The sequence below is a fragment of the Poecilia latipinna genome, unplaced genomic scaffold, assembly GCF_001443285.1.
Source record: "Poecilia latipinna isolate Pla-1442-1.1 unplaced genomic scaffold, P_latipinna-1.0 Scaffold248, whole genome shotgun sequence".
NCBI classification, from domain to species: domain Eukaryota; kingdom Metazoa; phylum Chordata; class Actinopteri; order Cyprinodontiformes; family Poeciliidae; genus Poecilia; species Poecilia latipinna.
The window spans coordinates 65,458-83,848 of record NW_015112864.1 but is presented as its reverse complement, the minus strand read 5'-3'; the positions used below and the strand labels follow the sequence as shown (position 1 = coordinate 83,848).

The following is an 18,391-nucleotide window of genomic DNA, read 5'->3' as shown; positions in this document are numbered from 1 at the left end:
TCTGTATGGGGACAGGCAAAGCCTTTTGTGCTCCCAGAACATCGGGTCCAAAACCGCGGTGAGAGACCTCCTGGCTCGTCTCCCCGCCAACGGCGGCTCCTGTCAAAGCACAGAGGGGCCTTTGTGGCAGCGGGGCCGGCGCTGGCTGGATCCCAACGCCCAGTGAAGGCCTGTATCTGTCAGGCTGACCTAAGGGGACAGAGACAGTATCTGGGTTTTCATTACAAACGTGTGCAAAGCTTTGACGATGCTCTGCTAATGACGAAAAAACACAACATTGCAAGTGCAGTGTTTGCATTAAATAAAAAGCAATTAAAATAGCATGTCAATAAGCTTGTTCACACAATAATGCACTAAAAAGCATACCACGCCATCATCCCCCAAATACTTCCTGTCACTTTCTTCTTTGTCTTTTCCACCAGTGGTAACATCCAGTTGCTGATCATATGATGTGAAAAGTGTTTCCTTGCAGTTTTGTGAAATACTCATTTTGAGAAACCATCTCATCCTTTTGCCAAAACATATCACAAAAACGTGTTTTTTTTATTATTATTGGCATGTTTCCCTTACGCAAATTTATTTTCCTAATTCTGAATTGCACAATTTGATGGTTAGTAGAAACACACTACAGATGCAGACGGACTGTTTCTTCCAATCAGCCATTAAACATTTACAGTCCTGTACCTTCTCTGTCCTCACTCTGTGCAGCTCAGTGACTCCCTCTACACCCGCTGCGTCATCTTGTTCATTTTAGCGGAACTTCCTTACCGCACTGTAAAACTAATTCAGTAAAACTATTAAAGTGTGAGTAAAGCCCTTCACCTTGCAGGAATCTCTCATAAACTGGATTGGATCCACCTGGATGGGATCTGCTGCTCAGTCGGAGTCTGTGTGGGAACATTTGCTGCCTGGTGAAGAACCTGAAGCTCCTGGAGCTGATATTGGCAAACACCTTCTCCTCTGTAGAACCCTGACTCAGAGGTCAGAGGTCAAGTTTTAGAATATCATTAGAGATGAACCGATCAGAACACTGTGGCTGATTTTTGGTCTCTGTGTTTTTCAAGCTTTGACTTTAACTTTGGTTTAGTTATGAATAACTATTAAGTGGCAAAGGTAATAATTTAACGGGGTTTGGAGGTATTATGAGAAATCAACTTTTTTCAGCTTTCCATCATGTTATAATATTATTCCCTCATCAAAAACATACCTGGAATGCTGCTTTGATTCTTCTATGCATGTTTGAGGAATCCTTGAGCTTCTTAAAGAGACAGAGGCCCAATTTCCAGGTGCTAAATTACAGAGTCAATTTTCAGTCTGTTATTCCTCAAAAAAACATGTCTGACAAAGCTCAGGTATTAAGTTCAGTAGATGGATTTGATTTCAGCACTGACACTCACACAGCATGACTGCACATTTATACAGAATAATGACAACTCCTCTCCAGCATATGAGTTTATTAACAAAAATAAATCTTTATCTGTAGTTTTTTTTCATGATGATATTTTTCAGTAGAACTTGGGTTGTGGAAATGACTTTCCTGGATTCGATGATGACCTGGACTCTTTTAGCCATCAATTGGAAGCTGGAAAAAATAAATAGAAGGTTTTTTTTTTTGAGTGTAATAAGCCTTTTGAGCTGAAAAAGAAAAGACTTTGAACACTTTACACAATCTCCTAAACCAAAGTCATTTTTGTCACCACAAAGTTTACTAAACAAGTTGGTGTCACTGCCAGAACTTTCAGCCATAAAAGTAGAGGGACTCTGACTCTGACATCCCATGACAGCCAAAACCACTGGAGCCCACAGAGCTGCACCGGGGCTCCACGACTTCTTCTGTTCTTTGGAATCATGTGGTAGCATAAAAGCTAAGCTGCTCACCTCAAGAGGATTGAAGTCTTTGTTTTCAGATGATCCACTGTGACATCTGAACTTTATGACTGAGCAGACGGGAATCTGTTGGCGTTTTTATCAGTCCCTGATAACGAACAAACAGGAAGTTGTTGACTGGTTAGTGTGTTAGCTGGCCTAAATGATGCCCTGCATCGTTCATGGATGACTCACCTTCTGTCACATCAGATTAGAGTCGACTCGACCACCTCGCCTTAATCCTAAACACCCTTCAGAACCATGTTCCGGGGTTTGGTGTTCCTGAAGTGTTAGTCACCGTCTTTATTTAGTTACCAGTGAAACAAATATGGACAAATGGCAACCACAGCTTACCCCCAAACACGCATGTCGAGAGAAGTTCGCTTACCCGACGTGGAGGATTCGTGACCCGCTTTTATTTACAGTATTGCTTCATTTCGTGTTTGACCCAGTTTGGGTCAAGTTTCAGACGTCACCCAGATGGTCTCCCATTTGATTCCAGAGCATTTTAGTGTACAGTGGATCTCATGTTGACTTGATGGCCTGCAGGATTTGGTATAGGGAGATTACAGAAACTATTCTACTTTGATCACATCTGTCTGTAGACCATCGTTCCAGAGGTCTTGTGGTTCACCCAGATGAAACTTTGCCAACCTAGTTTGTGTTGTTGTATTGTGTTTAGAGAAAAGAGACTTCTACCTGGCAAGTCATCTGAATAAGCCAAACTTTTTGAGTCGTTTTTCCTTTAGTCATATCATGGGCATTTAATATTGACCATGCTAAGGCACACAGAGTCCAGGATGGAGCTCCTGTCTCTGTTCTGGAGTTAATGTCCTTGTCTGCTCACTCTGCTTTGGGTCTATCTTTGTATAATAAATGACAGTGTGGAATGACAGTGTGTTGGTGCTCTGGCTTTATGGAAAGTGCTTGTTTTCATTTACAGCAGAAAGTTAATATTTCTCTTAAAGCGCTAAGATCTAAACTTTGATTCTTTCTGCAGGGGAAGAAATCATTCCAGATGATTCCATTGGTTTCTCTACGTATCAGTTATCCTTATAGGAGGAAAAAAAATCATACTGCACGGCGAATATGATTTGTAGTGACACTATAAAGGGAGATTGAGACGCATTTCGAACTACAGGCAGATGTTCTGTAAAGTGATGTTTTCAGGATTAATGCTTGTCGCTGAGCGTTTGCTACCTTTTACCCTCTGTTACAGAACCTGTGTGCGTGCGTGCGTGCGTGTGTGTGTGTGTGTGTGTGCGCGCATGCGTGTCAGCCAAGCAGAAATGTGTGGTACAGCAGTCGGCTACATTCCCTTCTTGTGCCACGCAAGCAACTTTCTCTACTTGAACGACTTCCAGTCCTGTTTATTGTGTTTACTCTGAATGAAAAACATCTTTAACTCTGACACAAAACAGGAAGAGGCTCCACCTACTGGAAACATTAGGTATTACAGTAAACCTGCAATCTTATGTGTTTAAGAAAAAAAAAATCTGATTTCCCCGATCCTGTAAAACCAATTAATGAATCATCAGTTCTCATTAACATTCCTCTCTTTGCAGTTGTTTACTCTCTGTTGTTATCTGACTCATGCCCCACCTCTGGAATCAGTAAATCTGGACATCCGAGTCCTCATGTCCCGCTGACCCACATCTCCTCCACAGCTGCTTCCAAATAATGATCTAAGAGCTCCGTGGCCGCCTGTTGCCAGAAATAGCATGCCTCTACTTTGCAGATCTACACGAACCCCGCTTTTACCTCATAAATAAATCTGATGTTCCAGGGGTGCGTGCACATAATCACATGTGTGTGTCCCTACAGGGTAAATGGGAACATGTGTGTTTATTCATGTTCGTGCAGAGGATAGCTTAGGCTGTGCTTCACGCTAAAGAAAACAGTCCAGTCCTAACTGGGAATGTTTTGTTGGCTAAAGACTAGAATTGAACTTTTCTTCACTCTGGGATTCAGAGAGTCCAGGAAGGAGTCGGGCCTTCAGGCTCCATGTTCACCTGAGTCAGCTTCTGAGATCTTTGGTTCTGTGAGGAGATCTGTGGTTCTCCTCACTGTGATGGAAGTCCTGCAACATTTAGAGGAGAGGTTAACATCAGCAGTCAACTCAGTCATCACCATGGATTCCACCAAGTAGGGGTCATTCTGCAGTAAACGGCACTCAGGACTTACAAGGAGAGTCAGAGCTAGAGAAGCGCCAACTAGAGATTTGTGGCCAATTTCTGATGGCAGATTTTGTAAAACTCTAAACCATCATTCCTATTTTAGCAAATACTTATATATAACTGCCTAAAGAAAATAATTTCTGAAAACTAGTCAAATTTTACAAAGTAGTCTGTTGTATCATTAAAAATCTACATACCCCGAGAATAGCTAAAGTCCATAAAAACCTTGGACCCTTCTAAAAACACTTAGAACTGCCTATTTTGATAGTTCAAATTTACCTAATATACATATACACCTATGATGGAAACAATCTTAGCTCTTCAGCAGAAGCCAACATCCTCACTCATAGGGGAACAGCCAATCGGCACCAAGGAAATTGAATGACATTCCTTGATTGACTGCTATGCAAATGACAATCATAGCATGTCTAGTACCATTGCACGTAGATATCCAGCTTCCCAAGCTGCTTGTTCTTTCATATACAGATTAGATATGAAAAATCTGCAAATGGGTAAATTTTCCATCAATAATTTGGAATTATGCTCCATTAAAAAAGCTGTGATCTATACTGATATTAATGAGTATGCCCACTGAGAGTAAAACTGGCTGGCAAACCACATCCACCGCTGGTATACTGCTCAGTGGAAACAAGGGATTTGTGCCAGTCTCTTCCTCACACAGACACTGAGAATATCGGTTTCCACCCATCAGTAACGGCTTCTGCACTGAAGAATGTTGATCATGCATGTTACTGATCAGAAAGACGTCAGCTTTTTTTTGCTAATCGGCCAATCACCAGTCAAGGCACCAGGTAAACATTGAGAGATTGAGTGTTTACTGTCTGTAACAAGTTAGCCCTCCGCATTTTACCGTGAATTTTGACAACACATCATTTTTACATTGGACGGTTACGCGCACTGGTGTCCGCTTTACAACAGGGATTCTTTAGTTTCGCTGACGGTGTGACGCAAAAACAGATGGACGTGAAGATTTAACATCATAGCATTTGCTGCATAGCTCAGGCAGCTCCAGTCAGAAGCTGCTGACACCACTGATGTGTCTGTTTAGATAATCAAGTGAGTTCTGGATCTGTGTTGGTTCCATTTGAGGAATAGAACAGGAACTGGAGAGAGGGGAAGGAAAGCCTTTCCATGACAGTCCACAGATGTTTTCAGAGCTGCCTGTGAAGTCCACAGTTCAGTCTTATGGAGGCCCCCAGAGGCTGGAGCCTGAGCACCTGATGGACATCATCACACTCTGACATCCTACTGCCGTTATCTGTGGCCTGGAAAGAATTCCAGCTGTTTCCTTGATGTTCAGTCCAAACTAACTACGTCTCCATTGCAAAAATTCCATTACACAATTTCACCATTAATTAATTCCGTTAACTCAGAAATGCAATTAAAGTCGCACATCGATGAGATTGTCTTACGCAATAAATTCGTCCTCCTACCACTTCCTGTCTTCTTTGTTCCGGTAGTAACATAAGGTTTTTGATCACGTGACTCGAGTGATGCAAAAACGTGTTTCTTTACAGTTTTGTGAAATGCAATAAAACTACCTCATCCAAAAACCTTTTATTGACAAAAGTGAGTTTTCTCAAAATCAGAGTATTTTCATCGAGCAAATTTAATTTTGTGAGCCAAATTTGCACAATCACATGGTCAATGCAAATGCAGCATTATGCTGTAGTCCCAACGTCTCGTTAATGAGAAAATCAATGAAGACGAATGTCTGAATCCAGGATGTGAAATCAGCTGGGAAGGTTAGAGATTCACTGGTCGTAATTTCTTTGACCTACCAATTCTGATTTTAGCCAATTCCAATTTCTTCTCTTCAACTCTTCCAATGTTGACTAGAAAAACATTGAATGAACAGTTTGGAGAACAGATTTAACGTTGAGTCACAAAGTGAGGGACAAAACCCAGTCGGTGCTGGTCGGAATGAATTCTGATGTCCAAACCCAGGCTGCCAGGGTTTTTTTTCCCCTTTCTTTCCACCTTCAGCGGCCATGCCCAGATTCAGACACTGAGCAGCAGCTCTGAGGCCAACATCAACAACACTGAGCTCAGGGGAACCGAGACGCATCGGGGATTAATATGTCCCAGAACAGGAAGTCACTGTTTTTTCTATCCTACGATCAGAACGTTTTTTGTTTTTTTTACTTCCACATAATCCAAACTGTAAATAACTTTATAAAGAAGAGAATAGAAACTCTGCACAGAGGCTTCTTGCTTATGTGTGCTGAGTATTTAGTTTGAACTTCAGAGATGTGAGCAGCTCCGGTGGGATCAGAGCTCGGCTCCAGGTGCCGCTGTTGGTCAGAATGGGCTTGGTATGCTGCTTGGTTGTTGTTGATGTTGTTGGCATCACCCAAGCTCATAGGAAGAGTTTATGATCTCCTCTGGCTTTATGGGTCTGCAGTTTATAAACCTGCAGAATATAGAGCTATTTATAGTTTTGGCTAACGGTTTCCTTATCCAAAACGGTGCTTGAAAGTTTTGTGCACACAGAGCCTGGCAGTACGTTTGGTCTTGTTTTTTCTGCGTTTGTTTATGTACGATCACAGCACCTATTAGTGAGATTTTATGCGATAAACCGTAAATCAATACTTTATAGAACCACAACCCATTGCCGAAGCTGCAAGACTAGAGGTATGTCTGTTTTCTCTCCATCTCTATCTATCGCTCACTCTATCCATCTAGATCTATCACACCATTTATCTATTTAAATTATAATTTTTTTTTAAATTAAGGTGTTGGGGGCCACACAAAATCCTTAAAGGGCCTCAAATGGCCCTTGTTGGCCGTTTCTCTGAATAGAAATGCCTGGCACACCTTTCAGGTTTTCATTCAAACCACACTTGTATCCTGCGATTGTGCACTACTTTGTCTCCCAACGACACATGGCGGTCTGTGGCTGGAATGCAGCAAACGGTTGAATCCTTTTGAATTCTCTGTAACTTTCCACTGCGCCGTTTGGTTGGGACCTTTGGAGGTAAGGAAATAACCAGCTCCAGGTTTTGGCTACGTTGTTGTGTTTCTGGTGAGTAATGTCGGTGACAGTCCGGGCATGCTGTGATTCAGACGCTGACCACAAAGCCGAGGTAAACACAGTTTTCGTGCCTGCCAGCTATGTGCCGTTATTGCAATCTGAACCTGCCTGCTGCCGCTCAGGTGCTCTGCCGCCTGCAGCTGCTGAAGGAAGGAAGGAGGGAAGGAAGCCCTCAGCTGCAGAGTATCGGTTCCTCCGTTCTCATCATGAACTCGGTTTGGCTCGGCTGGAGGGGCAGAGCTTGTTTCGGCCTGTCGATTTTTACCAACCTACATTTTTACAGCTGCTTCACTCTCACAGAGGCTCATAAAGTAACACAAAGACGGACGTCTAGCGTTGTTCTAGCAGCCCTTTAAACGGGGACACGTCTTCCACAGACATGGAACATAAAGTTACTGTTTAAAAGAATAATTAAAAGTTTAATTGGACTATTTGTTTTGGAGTGGTTGTGGTTGCAAACACGACAGGGTTTTGCTATCACTGTGGTTTTCAGATAACAACGTTCCTTTTAGCAACTGAAGGAAAGAGTGATGGTCTGTAGAGGCTTAATAAAAGCTTAGTGTGTGATTGTGTGGGAAGTGAGATGTTGTAAGGCTGATCTTGTTAATAACTGATTTCATCCAGTTGGTCTGTCAGGTTTGAACTTTTGCCAGCTTGTAACTGACGACCATTGATGCTGCTGTGACTTTCTGACGTATATTCATGCAAAACAAGGAAACGTCTCATTGATCAGGATGTTTTGCTGAACAGGCCAGTTGATCCCTCACTGATCCACTTCTGTAGGACCTAATTAGTCCCTCCCAGCTGGTCCTTTGGCCCACATTTCTGCACAACCTTGCTTCAGGTCATTTCTGTTTCCAGCAACAGCTTCATGATGCGGCAGAGGTCTGGATGTTGGGTCTTTTCAACTCCACCATTGTTTGTTCAGCTTTCCTAACGTTGCTCCCATTATTTATATTTCCCAACTTTCTATTCCGCTTTGCGCAGAAATGTGCCTCAGCTGGTGCCTTCTGTCTCTTAGTGTGCAAGAGCATCAGATAATTATTTGCCATGGAAAAGTTTTGATTAATTCTCTTCATTTGCTTCTCTGATACTTTGCAGTTATCAATACATTTTAAAAATGATTAAATGCAGCGAGTGTGCAGCCTAGTGATGCAAATCACACTATTTTATGTGACTGATGTTCTAAACAAGCGTATTACAATTTACAAATGCCGCTCTTCAGAAACATGCCCCTTTATCAGGTCCCCCGTCAAATACAGAAGTGTGATTGGCATCACTAAAAGCACACAACCTCTAACCCATTTAACCATGTCTTCAAATGTATTAGTAATTACTTTCATTGAACAAACAGTGGAGTAAATAGTAAAAATAACAATGCCGATAATATGGACAGTTTGGGGGGATTAAATGTCGATATTTGGAATTTATCGTGATGGCAAATAAACAAATCTAAGAAATGTATCATGATAAATGTTGTTTATCTGGTTTTCTAACTGTCCTGATGTGACCCTGCTATATTCACTGTGCTAACTGAGACCTGCAGTGCATGCTGGGAAACATTTCATAGCTTGACAATGACTGGCTCCAAGTTGTTGGAACACTAGATCTGATTGGAGCATTAAGGACAGACACAGTCTGGTTCCTGATATATAAATAACATAAGGGTGTATTTTTTCCTGAGTTTGCCCTTTTTAAGATATGTTGACTTGTGTTTTTTTTTTTGTTTTTTTTTTGAAGAACAGCTAGATCTGGGTGTTGGTCATCATCCAGACTGCATGTTGCTTTCCCACAGGAACTTCTCTGTTCCCTAAGTGAAGGTTTCACTTCTCCAAGCTTTTCTTTTTCACTGTCGGTTTCAGTAGTGAAGTGTGACAGTGAGCCTCCTCTATGGCTCTGATACAGATGCATCAGTCAGTTTTGAATTCTTATTTATGTGTTTGTCCATTTGTTTTTAGGTCATTTCTGAAAATCCCTGCTTTATGTGTAGTTCTGATCTTCTGCTAATTTTTAAGATCATTTCCAGAGCAGAAAGAGACCAGAGTTGGTTTCTAGACAGACTCCTCAGAATGAAAACCGTTGTCAGTGTATTGCTTGTGAAGATGGATAAACAGACATGTCTGTGATAATATTGTTATTTTGTGTGTTTCCTCTGAGTTCTTTTGTATGGACATTGATGGAAGAAAATGTTAACATGTTGTATTCATTTAGTTTCCCGTCTGTGGTCATCAAATTGTAGGACTTCTTTCTTTGACAGCAAAACTCCACAGACTGTCGCTTACATTCTCGACGCTTTGTGTTCAGTTTAATAGAATGAAGAGTTTTAACGTTTTTATTTAGCATTGTGTTATTTCTGCTTGAATCTCATTCTATTTCTTAAATTTATACTTCCTTAGAAATTTATTTTTCAATCTACTCTATTTATTTTTGTCTCTTTCCAGTTCTTATATTTCAGATATGTACTTAAATTGAGGAGTTCACATAATATTCTCATTTTGATTCCCATCAGATTTTTAAGTGTTGGACTTGAAAGTAGGGTGGGCTTTTGTCTTATTGTTTTTCATTTATTGCGATAAATTTATTTTTATGATAAGAATGTTGATTTATTGTCGTCATGATAAATTCCAATTAATGTTTAAATCCCCCAAAACTGTTGGGATTATTAGTTCTCACTCTGTTTATTCAATGCAATTGTCAATACATTTAAATTGATTTGGAAAATTTGATTAAATGCAGTTACTGTGTGCCGTTTAGAAATCCTACTTCTTCATAAGACTGCTGTCCTAAAGATGCACATTAAAAATGTTTTTCAGGATCAGTATTTGAGTGTGAGGGGTTATGACTGCTGTGCCGGGCAGTCACAGCGACGCCATTAAATAAAACAAAAAATAAATAGTTCTCATCACTTTTATTATTCTCATGTTATTACCACAAAATATTGTGATAAAACTTGAAGTCTGTATCGCCCAGCCAGACTTGGAAGCCAAAGGTCAAGTCAGTGAAGCTGAAGTGGTTAATAAGTTAAAATATAATATAAATATGTTGTCCTTGAAATTAGACTTGAAGTCTCCTTTCTGTCTTTTCTTTCTTTTTAAATCTATGCGCCTCGGCGCCAGAGACGGGCCGACAGCGGGAACGCCGCATGTCTCCGTCCTGTCAGAGCAGAATATTTTCTATCTGTTTGTCCCTGAAGGAAGATCAGTGATCATTCCTCCTTAATGAGACAAAATCGGAGCCACATTATGTCAACTTGGCGGGGTGTTTTTCTTAAGTCCCGTCTGCGAGCGGTTTATGGAAAAAGCGTCTGTTTTTCAGCTGCACTCCGGCTGTCATCTGTCCAGGCTGGCGCAGTTCCTCGCCTGCTCTCGCTGTCATGCCAGCGTCTCGTTCTGGTGCGTAGCTGAAACATTTCTGTGTGACTTGGCCACAAATGTGTAGGAATCTCTCCCAGTCCCCAGAGGATTGTGCCAAATGTTTCTCTCTCTGACCCTTCAGCATTTCAAAATGCTGTCTTTTAAAGAGGAAATGGTCGTCATTCCACACTGCAGCCTGGGAGCCGTGATGGGAGCAGCTTTAACAGAACTTTCTTTGCGTGTTTTTTCCATTTCGACCCGAAGTGAGACGAAGATTTAGAGGCTGGTCTAAGCCCTTGTCTGAGCTGTAATCTCCTCCCGCAGCTCGCTGTGTAATTTAGTGTTTTATGGAGATATTGTTGTTCTGTCAGGCTGTCATTTCAGGGCCTCCTGCCACAGTATGAGCTGCCTGTCAGCGTCAGGGAGGGGCAGCCGGGTCCGTTTGTTTAGCTGGTCTGCTCTGAAATTAATGTGCATGGCTCTCTGTCATTTGACATTTTTGCTTTGTTTAAATGAAGTGAGACAGAAAGAAACACACCACACATCCTGTATGAGCCTATTAATGTCCTGAATGCTGCTCATGATGTGGGAAGTCCAAGTACATTTTAGAAAGCGTCAGCTTTTGTTTGTCGGGAGGACCAGAGTACGTGCAGTGAATTAAATAAATGAACAAGATGGTGAGTATTTGGAGGGATCATTGAACTGAGAAGTTGCACCTGAACTCTGACCTCAGACCCATAGTGGAGTTGAAAAGGAGGCTTGAAGGATGCAGAGCAGGACCAATCGGGAGGAAAGAGGAAGTTCAAACCATCTCTTCCATCAAACATAGGATCATATCCCCTCGGCTTTCTAACCAAACAGCCACACAGAGATTTAAAGCAGCAGTTTGTTACTTTTTATGGCAAATGTTTTTTACGCATTTGTTTAAACCTTCACTGTGTTGTGACAGCACAACATGAGTCAATCTGTGACGAGAACGATCTCCTCCACCTCGTTGCTGAGCCACTATTATCATCTGAAACCAACCAATCAGAGCCAGGAAGAGTGAAGGAGAAACGGCGAAGCCAACAGAAGACGGAGTTTCAGTAAAGCTTGGACTCATCAGTCTCCTGGGTACTTCAGTGGTACGATCCATGCTGGGACATTTCCCAACCTGCACCTGTTGAACTATAGACTGGAGATAAGATTGGGCCCAAATGAGGAAACATTAAAAATACTCAGAGTGAACAGTAGGAAGTAAATTTTGACAAGCGAGGCTCTGTTTTTCTCCTGCCTACTGGTGTATCAGTATAACTTCATGTTTGTTTTAGAATATTTCATTTTAGCTTTTCTCTGTGTGTTTAGGAAGTGCTGTTGCGATGCACAGTATTGAAGCCTACTTGACAAACTAGTTTTAACTTGCTAATGAGCAAAATGAAAATGGGTTTTGTCAGTGGACCAGAGATTTTAGTGAAATTTAACACAGGCGGTATCACAAGTTCTAAAGTATTCTGTGTTGTGAAGCACCAGTTTAAATTAGCTGGAGGTTTTCCTCGCGATTTTAACACTGTCAGCAGTAATTACTTTGTTAAATAACACTTTCATGGAGTAAAAAAAACATTGCTATTTACTTGCTGGATAGAGCTTCATTATGTAACTTTTATTAAAAACATGTTTTTCATATGAAGTATCGCCATGTCGTGACAGATAATTTGCCAAAAAATCAAGCTTATCATAAACCAATATCTTAATCTGATCTGGTTTTACCGTCACATGCCTGCTCAACAGAAACAGTTTCCTGTGTGGATGAAATTTTCCTCATTCACATTGAAATATTGATTTGAGGAATGTTTCCTCTGGGAATTAATGAGCAACCTCAGTGAACTTCAACACGAGGCAGAGGTGTGCAGAAATGTGACATTTTTTGGCAGATGGACCTCTGGTCATATTTTCTACCTTATTCCAACAGTTTTACTCCAACATGCAGAATGTTCCACAGGAAAGCCTCCCCGGAGACGGACCGCTTCCCTCTTCCTGTTCTCTCCGTAACGTTTTGAGTCACCCTGGCGAACGCTCCAACACCACAAGCATTTCAAAAATCCACTGCAGCTTTTCCTAAGAGCAGGACAGAGGGCCAAGATTCTGAGTGGAACTGGAGAAGTTGGAGGTTACTGCCTTGAGTTTTCTTTCTGCACACACACACAGCGATTAGAGCTCCCCTGCAGGACGTGTGAACTCTTCTCATCTGCAGTGGGAACCAAACGACCCAACATCCAGACGCTGTGCTAGCTGCCACATCACATCAGACGCTCTGCATTCCTGATGAGGGTTACTCAGTTCAGCATGATGACCCAAAACTTTGTAGACCAGATAAAGACATTTTTGCACATCCACTCTTCACCCCGTTGGTGCACATGTTTTCTTCAGTTGTGCACAAGTTTGACATCTTGGAGAACTCCTTTTCTGCAACTAAAGTGACTTAACAGCTCATTTCCCTTTTTACATAAGCTCCAAATATTTGCATAAGCCTGTGCAAATGTGCTTTTGAAACCCATGCTGCGCCTTGGCAACAAATATGCATTCCCAGGCTGCAGCAAGAAAACATGAACTGGATTCTGGTCCCATAACTGTAAGTTTTTACGCTGGCAGTGCGACTTACTATGCAGACTGTAAGTCAGTTCACAGCTACCTGATAACTCGGCAGGAGGGATGCCAGCGACACACTAAGGATTACTGCTGTCTTTGGTGTTGGAGCTGTTCTGGAACCCCACAACGCTGCAGAGTTTCTCCCATGCAGGTGTGCAGCTTTCTAATGCTGCTTCCTGTCAGCTGCAGTTTACAGCATCGCATCAGAAGGACCTTAAACCACACAGAGGGTATAAAGGCAGTTTTGTAAGGTTTTGAACTCTCCAACCCAGGGGTGGGCAATAAATTGACCTCAATTAATTAAAAAGATCAAACTTTTGCAAAATCTGAACTGTTTTATTGATGTACTCCTTCGGTTTCCATAGTTGAGTGATGTCAGCCCACCCAAACCTTACACTGTAAAAACACAAAATCCTACAAAGTAATTTTGGTCAAGCTTCTAGTCAAATATATTGATGCACTGGAAACTTTTCATCAATATATAGGAGTTTAAGTAAATAATTTCTTAATATTGATTTAAAAGAGTTTCCTTAGGCAGATTATTTCACTTTTAATGTGGAATAAACTGCCAATGGAACAAGTACATTTTCATCAATATTAAGAAATTATTGCAGCTCCTATATTTCAACAAGCTTCTATATCTTGCTGAAAAGCTACTTATAACTTTTCAGTTATAAGAAAATACTTTCAGTAGTTTTCTTATTTCAAATGCATTAATTTATTTGTACTAGAAACTAGACTGAAAATACTTGGTAAGATTTTGTTTTTTGCAGTGTACTATTTTGTTTGACAAGTATGTTTTACAGATTCTAGCAGATTTTTGATTTTTAAGTGCAGAAATATCCTTGCTTTTTCTAAAAACAAAGTTTTATGACGGAAATTTGCTCAGTTTTCTTCATCTGCAATGGGCCTGATACGCTGCCATACAAACTGGTGTGATTCATGGATGCAAATAATACGTTGTGTTTGAAAAAACACAAAATCTATCAAAAATTTAGATTTTTTATTTTATTTTTAAATTGCCTTATTTTCTTTAATCAAATGTATTTTTGGAAATGCAGAAGGCTTTTGTTACAGGAGATTCTTCTGGTAAAAAGTGAGCAATAAGCATTTACCTCCTTGCCAAGTGGCAGCCATGCTGGTCAGTGACTGAACGACCTAACGGAACAATGGTGAATTGCAGAACATCTCTGTGTTAATTAACACTTGACAGAAGAGCTGGACACGGAGCCTGAGGTCTGTGAAAGCGGCTGGATGCCGATCACCTCCCCCACACGTCTAATAAGCACCACAGTGTTTATGGACTGCAGGGCTGCTAGCAGCTAGCCTCGACTTGTCCATGTGAAAGCAGCTGAATTTGCACTCCTTTCATCCTCTTTGCACTTAGAGGCGTAAAACCTCATCAACCCTCTGAGTGCCCAAACAGTCATTTAAGGACACATTCCCAGCACTGGTGCCGTTAGTCAGCCACATGCTGCTCATCGTGGCAGCCTCTGAGCAAAGACTGGGAGTGGTGCAGCAGACTGCCAAGCTAGAAAATAACACAATAATGGGCCCACGCTCAGTTTTTCCCTCCTGAAATGTGCACCGCTTTAAAGTTTTGGTGTAAAACTAAAGTTACGGCATGTCTGAGATTCCAGACAAAGTGTTGCTTAACGCTGACCACTCAGCTGATGATCAGACACAATACTTCCTCCTGACACCAAGGAGTCCCTGACATCTCTGAGGAGACGTTTGTTTTTCCTCCTCGCTGCCCTGCAGCTGCGCACGGTGACTAAATGTTCTCGACTTTTAGGAAGATTCTTGGGCAGAGGCAGCAGCCACTCCTAAACTGTGATTTAATTCACTAGTGATCCACGTCCTCCATAGGCGGCACTCCTCTGTTGGGTCATCCTTCCATGTCCAGTGTATTTCTAAGTTCAGGATGTGGAACCTTCTGGGACTTTACTTTGGAAAAAGGTGTGTTTACTAATAGAGACTGATGGAAATCTGTTTACACCAGAATGAGAATGACTTCTTGAAGAGTCAGTTTTATGGAAAATTTCCCCCCCCCCCCTTTTTTTTTTTTTTTTTTAGCTTTACATCATGTTCTAATCCTGGAGTGTTGCCTCAATTCATCCATGCATGTTTGAGAAATCCTTCAGTCTCCTTTATCGTTGGAACAAGTTTGAAAGAGCCCATCAGGCGAATAAAAGCCCACCTGTGGGTGGTGTTTAATGGAAAAAATAACAGGGCGTTGCCCTTCACCCCCATATCCAACAACCAACCACCACAGGCCTCCAGCTGGACCTCAGCACTGGGAGACATGTTGAAGTAAAATCTCTCCAATGAAATAAAACGAATAAGCAAGCGAAAAAAAACATGAAGACTGCAACCTTGTTTAGATGCAGATATTATATTATGTCTTTTATTCAACTGGAACAAAAGCTGTTTTAGCTTTCTCCTGATCGTTATCAATGTCATCAGCTGACAGTGTTTGTCATATAAGCCAATGAGACGCTTTTTATTCCATGGTAACGGAAAATAAGTTAAGCCAACAAATACTTCTAACTTGACTACAAAGCTCTTTTTGCACAACTTTCAGGTGTTTGGTGAACAGGTTCTCCAGTGTTTGTGGAAAGCATGGCAGACGTGCCTTCTTTGACGCTTCCCTCTCCGACTGTCCTGCTGCTTCCGTGTCGTTCCAGGTCACGGAGAGTGTCACTGCGGGGAGTGCAAATGCCACGCCGGCTTCGTGGGCGACAACTGTAACTGCTCCACAGAGACGTCGCTCTGCTTCTCGGACGACGGGAAGATGTGCAGCGGGCGAGGGAGCTGCGTGTGCGGCCGCTGTCAGTGCACCGAGCCGGGGGCGTTTGGAGAGACCTGTGAGAAATGCCCCACCTGCCCCGACGCCTGCGGCACCAAAAGGTGGAGCGCACACACACACACACACACACACACAAAAACAAAATACACTCTCAGTATACTGCTGTGACGTCAGGGACTAGTTTGATCAACAGGCAACAGGAGTGAAATATTGATTGCAAAGAGTCCATCTGAACTAATTAAGGTCATATTTAACCCTGCAGACAGCGCAGGCAGGATTTTCTACAGTTTTTGCACTAAACTGCCCGTTACTGAAAGTTGAAATAGCTTTGAACAAAAGCCCCGTCTCATCACACCTTTTCCCCAGAGCAGGTTTAGCAAATGGACATAATTTAGAGGAATTAGAATTATAATTTAAAAAAATTTTCAAAGAGGAAAATAACTGATTTAACTTCAGAGACAAGAAAAATGTTCCTTTTTACTCAGAGAATATAAACTTTTTGTTTTAACTGAATGTTAATTTCATATGCATTTGGTCATTAATATTTGTTTAGTGATGAAATAATAAGTCAGCAGTTTTATGTGGGGCCAAGATGATCCATTAGTGAGATATTTTCTGGGTTAGCAGTAAATTTGGGCTCATTGCTGTGATGAGTTTTGATCTGTGAACTTTGACCTCCCCCCTTCTTTGCTCCAGGGAGTGTATTGAGTGTCGGCTTTTCAACTCGGGGAGACTCGCTGACAACGAGACCTGCCAGCGCTTGTGCAAGGATAAAATCATAACTGTGGAGAGCCTCGGTGGGTAAATACACACAATGTATTGACTTCATTCATTTTAGTACCTGGATTTATGCCTAACCCAGATGTTTCCCCTAACTATTACTAACCATTATTAGCATATTCATAACCTTAACCAAAACCTTTGAACCCAAAGAAAAAAGAAAAAAAGAGAGAACCAGGAAAATGTCTTCATGCTCCACAAATGACCTCCCTTTGTTGGTGAAGGAAAATGGTTATTATAGTCCTCTATATGTAGAGGACTATAACAACACACACACACCTTCTAGGGCCTTGACACACCCCAGAAATGGCAAACGTTTCCCAGAAAACAGTCACCACCGCCGCTACTGCTAGCATTGATCGAAGAGCAACATTTGGTGCGACACAAACTCTGAAGTTGAACGTTTGGTAGATTTTGAACACAGCGGTCAATCACCAATCTGACGTACTAAAGGCGTCGCCATGGAGAGGAATACAGTTGAGAAGAAGGAGAAAAGAAGTAGAGCATGGAGCCAAACTGGAACAGAGAGCCATGTACAGCATGACCACTTCTAACACTATCGCTAAAATAAACATCTGGCAGGTTGCTTTGGCTCACTGACCGTCACCGAGACGAAACTGACCAGGAAATTCCAAACAGTCTGTAAGTGTGTTAAACCACACCTTTCTCAAACAAGAGTGAGAATGTCCTGGTTAAGATAAGGTAGAAATCCCTGATAAGCAAATCAAGCCCCGTTACTGTGACTTTGAACTCTTGAAAGACTCGCAGTTGACTGCTTAACATGAGGCTCAGCGATAGCAACATGTTTTTCATTCTCAGGCGCCATTATGAGCTCAGCTGGCCGTCCATCCACTCTCACTTCTAAAGCAAAGAACATACAACTGTGCCTGTTGCCACAACTCCACTGATTTAGTTTGGCTCTGCTTACAAATTTAAGCATAAATACGGTCGGCACTTAGAGGAAATCTGCAAATTGTTGTCGAGTAGCAGCTTATTCCACTTATGAGTAAGCTTAAGGGTACTATAGTCCCCCAGGATGCATCTTGATCAGGTGTCCTAATGTTGGCCGACTCCTTTCAATGCAGAGGAGTTTCTAGTTCCTGGTGGATGATGGAGCTCCTCACTCTTAAATCTGACCAACTGTATCTGGGATCTGGAGTGTTTCAGGGGATTGTTGAGCTCTGTATTCACCACAACAGGCCAGAACAACGCCCAGACTCCAACAAACAATGCTCCAGTTCATCTACGCATCTCTCAGTCTTGCAGATTTTTGCCCAGTCACGGTTTGCCCTTGCTGCTCCAAAACCAATATGGTGACAACTAAATGCTGATTGTTGGGATCTACAGCCAGTGGGTGACATCAGTGCAGCTGCTTCCACCGTTTACCGTCTGTGGTTGCTTCCTAATTTCCAGCAGACTTTTAGTGGTTCAGCCTCTAAGTTTAGCCATCGTTGGTCTTTTATTGAGATATTTTTATCCTCAACATCTATGTAGCTGTGCCGTGAGCTCTTAGATTCATACGATAATAATATGATCACAATGAATAAAATCAGAACTGACTGTAATCTGAAGAAGCCTAAGACGAGAGTAACTCGATTCTCAAACGTCCCGGTGGCCACCCGGTGTCTGCTGGTTTCTAAAAATGGAAAATAAAAGATTCACATCTTGAAAGGTTTTCACAGCCTTTGCCAAGTACCTTGTTGAAGCACATTTGGCAGTGATTGTT

The 18,391-nt window shown here is 41.8% G+C and overlaps 1 protein-coding gene across 1 annotated transcript in view; it reads left to right on the top strand.

Moving 5' to 3' along the window:
- The window catches only part of itgb5 (integrin, beta 5), a 51,936-nt gene that overhangs the window by 22,380 nt on the left and 11,165 nt on the right, over positions 1 to 18,391 (top strand). Inside the window, exons 12-13 of the mRNA XM_015032679.1 lie at positions 15,764 to 15,986; positions 16,582 to 16,682. Of these exons, the coding sequence (XP_014888165.1) occupies positions 15,764 to 15,986; positions 16,582 to 16,682 (324 nt within the window). The remainder of the gene's footprint in view (positions 1 to 15,763; positions 15,987 to 16,581; positions 16,683 to 18,391) is intronic.